A 9,673-nucleotide genomic window follows, 5' to 3' on the forward strand; every position below is an offset into this window, starting at 1 on the left:
TTTAAACATGTCATATTCAAGTCGTGTTAACCTTACATAACACGCTTATATATTGGACGTATTTATAACATATTTGACTCTCTTAGATAAAATAAAAATAATAAACAGGTTCAAACAAGTCATTTTAACCCATATAACATCTATTTATATGTTACATAGGTTCATTCAACCTATGTAATAAACTCAAAATTACATCATAAATCGAATATTCAAAATATAAGTAATCATACGCTAACATAAAATATTATATAGTCACAAATTTGATAAAATAAAGTATTATTTTATTCTTTTATCCTTTAATTTTTAATTTTTAAATGAATGTAGTAAACATATCATAAATATATTAATTGAACATAACCTATTTATGTCATGTTTAGTAATTTATACTTAATTATGTTAAACGAGTCAATTTCAAGTTTAGTATGTTAACCTGGTTTTGACCTAAAATTTAATCATGTCTAATCAGGTTTAACCTGTTTTGACCTGTACCTATTTATTCTAAAATCAAACCCGCTAATTTCGTATCATTTTTTAGTCATGTTATCACGTTGTAACCTATATTGTACGCCCTAGTCCACATCACGCTCCTTCTTGCCACATGGTTATTGTTAAAGATTGGGTATAACAAATATCATAAACTCAAATGAGTTGTGCTAACTAAATACACCACATCTAATAAGAAACACAAAAGTTGAGCTCCAATAAACTACTGCCAGCCCCCACGAGGAAGAATTGAACAAGAGTATATTAGAATTTCATGTTTAAAGTCTTCTTGTTTCTTTTAATTTTTTTTTGCTATTTGTCTATGGTATCCATATATTAGTACAGTACCAAAGAAGATCTTCGCACAAGATACAAGATAGACCAATATATATATATATACATGCAATACTAAAATTTGGACGTAACCAAGCAATCAACCACCATCTTCTTCGAAAGCTCACAATATTTTCCCATCCCTAATCTCGATTCTCACCATCTTTGGCAACTCAAGGTAGTTTGCCATCCCTAGTTCAGACCACCATCTTTCGTAGCTCAAGCAAGTCCCATCCCCTTTGCCACCACACATGCACCTCATCCTATCCACATCTCCTCCAAGTCTCATTTTCTCTATCATCAACTTTGTATGTTCAAATCGTAAAAATATTATTTATTCCGTGTGTAATCGTAGAAATGAATATTTTTGCTTAAAACAAATATTTTGTGTAAATATTTCTTACTTTATTGATATTATATTTTTCAAACTTTTTTGGTCCATAAAAAGATTAGAAATTTAATTTTCTAATGTTTTGAAAGAGAAATATAAAATATAAAATCTCGATATTTATTATTTTTTGTGCATGAATATATTTATAGCATTTTGTAAATAGACAATTTTAAAGAAAATGTAAATGGATAGATAAATCATAAAATTAAATAAATAAATATATTAGGGACATAATATTGACGAAAGTGTTCGTATCGTAATGTAAGATCACACGTGTCAAGATCGGATCGGTCGATCCTCACCATTCTGTCGGCCAATGTTACTGATCCAACAACCTTGGGAGAAAACGACTCTACTCCCTCACCCAAAGCCAGTTTAATTTTACGGACGCAACTCAAATATTCAAATCCACTTAAGACAGTGCGCGTGAAGTCCGCGCTCAACGCGCCCGTTCTTATGGCGAGAACCCACCCCAACATCCCCTTGCTATAAATACATAATCTCGTCTCTTCAACCTTTTTTCCTAGTTTTCGCGTGCAATTGTTTCACCTTTCTCATATCTAGAAATTTTGTATTTTTGTGCGTAGATTAGAGAGAGAAAGGAGGTAAGAGCGGGAACTTGAGGAGTCGAAACTCGAAAAAATGGCGACCACGGTGGAGAACAAAGATGAGAAAGGTTCGATCGAGCTTCCAGCACCCGAAGGCTGGGCCAAGAAGGTTCGGTTCGGTTCTTCGTGTTCTTTTTCTCACTCTTTGATTTCAACTCTTTTTGTTTAATTTTAACCCTAATTGGTTTTCTTGCAACTTCTTAGCCGTGATTTCTCACTGTTAATTTTTTTGTACTGAGTTATTCCTGGCTTTTATTATTTTTTGGACCGAGATTTCTGTAATTAACGAATTTGAAACGTTGTGGATTAGAAGCTTAAATTAGCGGCTGAGGATTTGATTTAAATTCGATTATACTTTTTTTAGTCGGTTTTATTGTTTCCGGGGAGTTATTGTACTTAAAAATTAAGTGCATTTAAGATAATGTTTTTTCTTACAGTATTCACTATACAAATTACTTGGTTTATTACGTCTACATCATTTTTACAATAAATCTCGTTATATCTCTCGTATGCAGCATTTCTTTAAGTCAGTATTTAAAGTAAAAAATAATATAAATTACATTATTATTATTATTTGTTGTATGATTTCAGTTTTGACCTTGGAGTTTGACTATATAGGGTTAATTTGTTGCCAGTTTTAGGAAGAAATATGAAACTCTAGTGATGGTTGTATTCTTTTGCATCATAATACTGTTTAGTTAGGATCTTTTCTGTGAATTTTATACAAGGAAAAAAGAAATGCTGTTACAGCATGGCAAAAAACCATATTGATTAACTAAAAGATGTGATATAAAAATCTATTTTAGATGCTTTTGCTGACTTGCGTCAAATGCAACCTTTATATTTAAAAAAACATCAGTGTGTTTCCTTTCTATTCTCATTTATCAATTTATTTAATTGGATGGGATTTTCAATTGTTCCTGGTGATACCCGCCTTAGCATTTTTTTATTTAATTTATAACATATAATCTGCTGGGAAAATAAATTAATATGTGAAATGCTGATGCCTGTTGAATTAATTCGATTTAGATCACTAAAAGAGTTAAATGTGCTTGAATTGAGATTTGAGTAATATTTTCAATTTTTTTTTTGAGTCAAGTCATTAATTCTTGGGGCTATTTTCTTCTCTGATACATTAGTGTCCTCATGAATATAATTGCTGCTTTGGTTTCTAGAGAAGGAAGTGGATTATCGCATTATTGATCAAATTTCATTGTTTTTCAGTGAGTTTTAGAAAAGGTCCAGAGCAATGAGAATCTGCTTTAGTTACGTTACAGACAAACTGGTGTGGTCTTTGCAGGATCATATTTTTATATCGGTGTATTTTACTAATCTATTTTCTAGTGCAACCTCTGAGAATTTTTTTTAATCTATATATGATTGTTATGTTTTTAAATAATTTCATTAGGAAAACTGTGAAGGGAGATGATGCATAGTGTTATATTTTATTATATAGCAGCCTTCTCTCTGCCCTAAAAATTGGTAATTGTTTCTTAGTTTCTGCTCCTGCATCCAAAACTGTTCTCTCTATTCAAATTTACAATTTCAAAAGTTGGTTTATTTTTCAGTCACAATAATTCACTATCTGTATTATTTTGGAAACAAAACCACAACCTTGTATTAACTGTAATACAAGCAAAAATGGGTTAAAAAACCCATCGTGAAGTACAAATAAATGAAAATTGCATATGCATCACATAAAATAATGTCATTTCTTAACTAAATTAGAGAATGTAATTCTTTAAACTCCTTTACATTTAAATTCAGCATATTGAATATTGTGTGCTAAGTTTGTAAGGGACAAGTTCACTATAGCCTTGTTTGATTATCCTGTTACAGCACACTTGGTACGCAGGTTACTAGACCTTGGGTGTAGTTAGGTTCAACAATTTAAAATATTCCCCTCAAAATTGGAAAAGATAAAGAATGCATGGACGTGATTCACAAATGAATTATCTTGCTTGTAATTGTATCTGATTGATGTCTTATCTTATGTGTAGATGTTAAATATAATTAGCCATGCGTTTCCTTGTTATTATTTATTATTAGTACTAACTTCTTGGTCTACTTTTATTCTTTGTTTGTGTCCTTTAGCAAATACCAAAAAACAGTGGGACGGCAAGGAGAAATGAGATAGTATTTATTGCACCTACAGGGGAAACGATCAAGAGTAAGAAACAACTAGATCAATATCTCAAGTCTCATCCTGGAGGCCCCCCTAGCTCTGAGTTCAATTGGAGCACAGGTTTTTTCTTTTTTCTTTCTATCTTCTATTTCTTGTATGTGCATTTTTTAATCGAGCAAAGATCTATATCTAGTGAAGGTACAATGCAATCTCTACAGGTGAAACTCCAAGGCGTTCTAGAAGAATAAGTGAGAAATCAAAATTAAGCGAGACAGAATCACCAGAAAGTGAGCCTTCCCAGAAAAAGCTTAAAAAAACAGGCTCAAAGCAGGAAGAAAATGATAATGCAGACAAGGAAGAAGAGGTTGTTGAAGGAAAGGATGAAACTAGTGTCAGGGAGGAAACTGAAGCAAGTAAAGATGTGGAAATGAAAGAAGTAGATGCAGGGGATGCCAGCAAAGTTTCTACTGCTGCTGCTGCTGCTGTGAGCAAAGGAGATGGTTCTATTGAGGACGTGGTTACTGCTACATCTGCTGGAAACAACACAGAGTCAAAAGCTGAAGAAAAGGATGGAGGAGATGAGATGAGTGTGGAGATAATTGAGAATCAGGCAACTGCTAACAAGACTGCTGATTATGAGAAAGAACAGGTTGCAAATGACCCACCTACAGCAGAAGAATTGAAGGAAGAAGCTGAAAATGAAAAAGAGCCTGAAGCTCCATCAGATCTGTTCCAAAAGGTTGTGGCTGTCCCAATGCTGACGCCAGTAGAAGAATTGAAGGAAGAAGCTGAAAAGGAAAAAGAGCCTGAAGCTCCATCAGATCTGTCCCAAAAGGTTGTGGCTGTCCCAGTGCCGACGCCAGTAGAAGAATTGAAGGAAGAAGCTGAAAAGGAAAAAGAGCCTGAAGCTCCATCAGATCTGTCCAAAAAGGTTGTGGCTGTCCCAGTGCCGATGCCAGTAGAAGAATTGAAGGAAGAAGCTGAAAAGGAAAAAGAGCCTGAAGCTCCATCAGATCTGTCCCAAAAGGTTGTGGCTGTCCCAGTGCTGACGCCAGTAGAAGAATTGAAGGAAGAAGCTGAAAAGGAAAAAGAGCCTGAAGCTCCATCAGATCTGTCCCAAAAGGTTGTGGCTGTCCCAGTGCCGATGCCAGTAGCAGAGGCGCCAGTATCAGAGGACGCGAAGGAGGTAGCTGAGAAGCAGCCAGTTGAGGGTGAGGAACGTAAGGATACAGAACCAATTGAGAAAGCTGAGAAAAATGTAAATGAAGCAGTTTTTGAGGCTGCTGAAGAGAAGGAAGAAAAACAACTAGAGGAGAAAACTGGAGACAAAAAGGTCCCTACCCTGAAATTGGCTAGCGACGAAGAAACTAAAGTTACTGATGAAAACTCAAAATATTCAGTGAATCTTGAGGAGAAGACGCCACAGGAGCCCAAGGCTTCCCAAGTTAGTTGAAGAAATTAATAAATAGGTCATTTTCCTTCTCTTTATTTTTTTTTTGTGGAGGACAAACATTATGTTACCAGTTAGGATATCTTACTGACAGAGACAGTAATATATGTTTCTGGTTCAATTAGCATTAGGGTCTCGCTTGATTGGGATGGTAGTTATTTTATTTTCTTACTTTCATAATGTTTTGACACCTTTTGTTCTAACTTGTGACACCCTATTCTTTTACCGTACCATTTGGTGATTTAATCGATACTTATATCAATGTTTTGTTATTCCTATTATTGTGGTTCACATGATTCTGCTTACTATTTTTATTTCGATAAATTGATTGATAGTGTTTGCTATTATTGACTAAAGTAGGCAACCGTTCTGATAGTATTGAATTGAATCTGTTATATAATTATGCAACTCTAATTTTATGTCAGTTTACGACAAAGATAGTATTATTACGAAGTTGATTAAGAACTTGTCTTTAGGACGAGTATGGTCTAGGGGGGAGCAATTGGACTCCCTCAATTGTCTAAAATAGTGACAATTATTTTAGTTAGTTCACAAAAATGAGTGCTTTAGCACTATGCTGCCATCAACGTAGAGTCGCCATTCTTAGCGTGCAAATCCAAAGTACAACAAATGCAATAGAATACCATTTCGGTATCACTAGTGGTCTAGGTTGTTATGTGTAGCTTCTTACATTCCAATTATTTAATTTATTTATATATCAACTTGTCCTAGAGTAGGCAGCCATACAATATATTTACAGCGGGTTTCTATGTAATTCATTACTCTGGACATATATAATCTCCCCTTTTTGTGTACTTTACTAACTCAAGTCAATACATCATAGAAACCACACTACGTCCTCGCCAAGTCGCAAGCTACTCGGGAATGGGTGCACGGAACATGGGTTCGAGCACTTAATCAGCAGAGACAGAAAATAGGCTGATTTTGAAATTGAAGCTTATACAAGTCAACAATTGATGTTTATCTTCCATTGTCATCTTAAGAGTGTAGGAGCCCTGCAAGTTAGGAAACAATTTCAGCACAGGGTAAAAACCAGAGAATTTCCGTAGCAGGAGAATATGCATTAATAAAGAAAACGTTTCAGAGTCAAAACTGGTAATTGGTAAACCTCCAACCATACCAATTGATACAATCACCTAAGTAGAACTTACTCTTAAAAGACTAGCCTATGAGACTAGCATAAGTATCATTGAGGGATCCAAAGAGTGTTCTATTGGCTTCAATTAAAATGTCAGGCCTGTTTATTAGCAATTGAACTCTTTTGCATTAATCATAACATGGTACCATAGTCTTCCACAACCAATTATGTATTCATATTCTGATTCAATATTTTAGCATTTTCATTTGAATTGCAAATGTTAACTCATAAATTGTTTTCGGCCATTAAGAAAACCACCTTTATGGTCTGAAAAGATTTTAGTATTTACTGTGTTGGCTTTATATACATTCGTAGGCCCTTCCCCACCACCTTCAATACAAACTTTTTGGTTGGTTTCTGCTCAACTTTTGAGGATAAAAAATAATATGACATTTGAATTTAGTAAGCACAGGATTTCATTGTTTTTGAACTATCAAAGATTTTAACTCGATTACCCAAGATATATTTCTTTTTCATTCTTTTTTTAGTTTGAATCATGTTTGAGTTACAATCTTTATCCAAGATTAAGATTCAACAATTAATAAATAACCCTTTAAGCAACTACAGCTTTCTGGCTTCAAGTACATGTAGTGAATTATTTTGTTATTTATGAGAATACATGCACATAGAAGATAAGATTAAGCTAAGGAGAAACCCCCCAAAACATTTTAGTATAAAACAGCAGAGTTGAACGATTAGTTTAGCCTAGTGAAACTTACAGGTGGAGCAAATGCAGGTAAAGTTTGTGAGTGGGAGAGCACAAAGTTTCCTGCTGCAATAGGGCAGGAAATCTCCTCGCACAGATTGTGGGTTTCTGTATGAACGTGCAGTCCATAATAAGAAACTTTGATCACTACTTTTCCCCCAGGGATATCTTGACCTGAATGCAAAATACATTGTCGCTTAGATAGCATGCCCAAGGTTACGTCTAGAAATTAGTATTACTATCACAAAAGGCAGCTCTACTCTATAAATATGTGATGATTTGACCATGATTAAAAGTCTGAAATCCCCTCTTTTCTCGCTAGTATTTTCATCTCAGTTCAGTAGTCCAAGCCACAACAAATGAAAACCTAGACTCTAAGAACAAACACAGTGATTTGCATTAAGTATGAGCACTTACTCCCCTCTCTGTTTTTCTGTTTCAAGACCATAACCAAAAGAATTCCTACATACCAACAACAATCAATGAACACGCTCATTGTAAATGAAGTATGAAACATTGAGAGTCAAACTTTAATTTCTTTTTCATTTATTCAATGCTGAAATGCCCTACTCCATACTCAGTAGCAGCCTTATTCAAGTTGATGTAAATGGGGGTAGGAGGAACTTCTACAAATTTTTATAAGAGAGCAGCTAGTGAATAGGGAAATCTGATTATTGCTATCTCTTTTGAGCATGTCCTGAGCCATAACCTTCCACAACCATTCTAAACTATTCAACAATGTAAAGCTCATAACCTTTAATTGTTCTTTAGCAACATGCAGTCATAAAAGAGAACAATGTGGCAACTAGTTAAATGGCCTCTTATTTGATGCTGCACTCTCATGCTTGTTTACAGTTCACAGAACCAGGCCTAAGTTTTAAGGCAATTTCAATGGTGAAAAACATCAACCTAATCTAATCAATCCAAATTATTGGGGTTGGTTCAGGTTTTGCAGGCTGATGTTTGTTTTTTTCTTTAAAAAAAATATACAATATAAAAGCTAGATGCAATTAATCCCAGAATCAGGATAAAACTTGAGTTAGTAAATAATAATGTAAGAAGCTAAATCAATTATTCATTATCGACCCTCGCTACATTTCCAAACGGAAACGCACTCCTTTAATAGTGCAAATATTTGCTTTCCTTATCTCCACCCAACCAGTGCTGTAAATGAGACATAGAATGCAAGATTATGGCATCTCTCAAGTATTAGAAGCTATACAAAATTTCAACTTCTCAATTTCTATTTGTAATGTAAACATACTTGGAAAAAGACAAGTATTCCCCCTCTTCTACAAGAGATAATCAAGACCCAGCTAACTACTTTAGATGTCATCACAATGTTTGATAAAGAAGTAGCTCACAAAACTGAAAATAAATAAATCAAAGAAGTTGATAGTTCTCACCTGTTGAGGCTGATATGTTAAAGGTGGCTGGCTTGCCTATTACCACAGGATCAGGAGAAATCTTGACTCCATGGACCTTCACAGCGTAGTCAATGTTATTATCTGCAATTTTAAATTACAAATCCAAGAAGAAAAATAATTCAATAATTCAATAAATAAATTTATCAAATGTTTTATAGAAACAGCTATTCTATTTAAGAAGGCTAACTTTAAACTTTGTATTGCCTTCAACACTAGGTATATTCAACCATTTTCAAGGGTTTTTCTCAGCTACAAAATGCAACAGAAAGTGAGTTGTTTGTCTTTACACGCACACACAGATATATATATATATATATGTATATACACACAAAGATGGAGATGGATGAGAGAAAGACCGCAGTATTTGACATCGGCAGCTGGAATGGGAGGAAAGAGCAGCAGAAGAGTGGAGGAGAGCACAACAAGGGTAAGCTTGAGCTTCTTCAAGCGAAGCAGTGAAGCCATGAGTGACAACTAACAGTCCCGATCCCAGACCAAACAAATAGAATATAGGGGCCCAATAAATACAATAATTTAATAGGATAATCATTTTTTCTCAATGAGAAAAAAAACATTAATTTTTACTTTTAACTTTACTACCTTGAATTTAAAAAGAAAAATACGGTTAAATTTTTGTTAAAAAAAAATGATCATATATGTCAAAGTATATTTTTACTTAACAATTTTACAACAAAAATATACAATCAATCCTAAAAAAAAAAAAATTAGTACAATAAAATGAAGCCTAAGAATAGTGGCAGATCAGGAGTGCTTTTCTTCCCAGATTTCAGAAACTGAGGGCCATCTCTTAGCAAACGCTCTAGGCGTCTATATGGTTCACTGTCATGAGAAGTATCTAGGGCTCCCCTTCTCTGCTGATAAAAGTAGTGTTGGTTTTTTTTTTTCATATTAAGGACAGGGTTTGGAATAAGCTCTTTGTGGAATGCGAAATTTTTCTCTACTGGTGGGAAAAAAAATATTTGTAAAAGCT

The 9,673-nt window shown here is 34.3% G+C and overlaps 2 protein-coding genes across 2 annotated transcripts; one reads left to right on the forward strand and one right to left on the reverse strand.

The window, feature by feature from the left end:
* The first annotated feature begins 1,726 nt into the window (after positions 1-1,726).
* LOC133788864 (methyl-CpG-binding domain-containing protein 10-like) lies at positions 1,727-5,662 on the forward strand. The gene is made up of 3 exons (XM_062226491.1): positions 1,727-1,924; positions 3,910-4,060; positions 4,159-5,662. The coding sequence occupies exons 1-3, from the start codon at positions 1,850-1,852 to the stop codon at positions 5,391-5,393; spliced, it is 1,461 nt and encodes a 486-aa protein (XP_062082475.1). The 5' UTR covers positions 1,727-1,849; the 3' UTR covers positions 5,394-5,662.
* Positions 5,663-6,012: 350 nt separating this feature from the next.
* Positions 6,013-9,194, reverse strand: LOC133788865 (uncharacterized). Its single transcript, XM_062226492.1, has 4 exons — positions 9,039-9,194; positions 8,662-8,763; positions 7,269-7,429; positions 6,013-6,406 (listed from the first exon to the last, which is right to left on the reverse strand). The coding sequence occupies exons 1-4, from the start codon at positions 9,145-9,147 to the stop codon at positions 6,305-6,307; spliced, it is 474 nt and encodes a 157-aa protein (XP_062082476.1). The 5' UTR covers positions 9,148-9,194; the 3' UTR covers positions 6,013-6,304.
* Positions 9,195-9,673: the final 479 nt, after the last annotated feature.

This window comes from Humulus lupulus, chromosome 7 (assembly GCF_963169125.1).
Source record: "Humulus lupulus chromosome 7, drHumLupu1.1, whole genome shotgun sequence".
Taxonomy (NCBI): domain Eukaryota; kingdom Viridiplantae; phylum Streptophyta; class Magnoliopsida; order Rosales; family Cannabaceae; genus Humulus; species Humulus lupulus.

Bases quoted from the DNA above. Each gene is read 5' to 3' on its own strand.
- LOC133788864 (XM_062226491.1), top strand. From the start codon at position 1,850: ATGGCGACCACGGTGGAGAACAAAGATGAGAAAGGTTCGATCGAGCTT. The intron at 1,925-3,909 runs GTTCGGTTCGGT...TGTGTCCTTTAG, and splicing joins CCGAAGGCTGGGCCAAGAAG to CAAATACCAAAAAACAGTGG. The intron at 4,061-4,158 runs GTTTTTTCTTTT...CAATCTCTACAG, and splicing joins TGAGTTCAATTGGAGCACAG to GTGAAACTCCAAGGCGTTCT.
- LOC133788865 (XM_062226492.1), bottom strand. From the start codon at position 9,147: ATGGCTTCACTGCTTCGCTTGAAGAAGCTCAAGCTTACCCTTGTTGTG. The intron at 8,764-9,038 runs GTCTTTCTCTCA...TTAAAATTGCAG, and splicing joins TGCCGATGTCAAATACTGCG to ATAATAACATTGACTACGCT. The intron at 6,407-7,268 runs GTAAGTTTCACT...CCTAACTTGCAG, and splicing joins TACCTGCATTTGCTCCACCT to GGCTCCTACACTCTTAAGAT.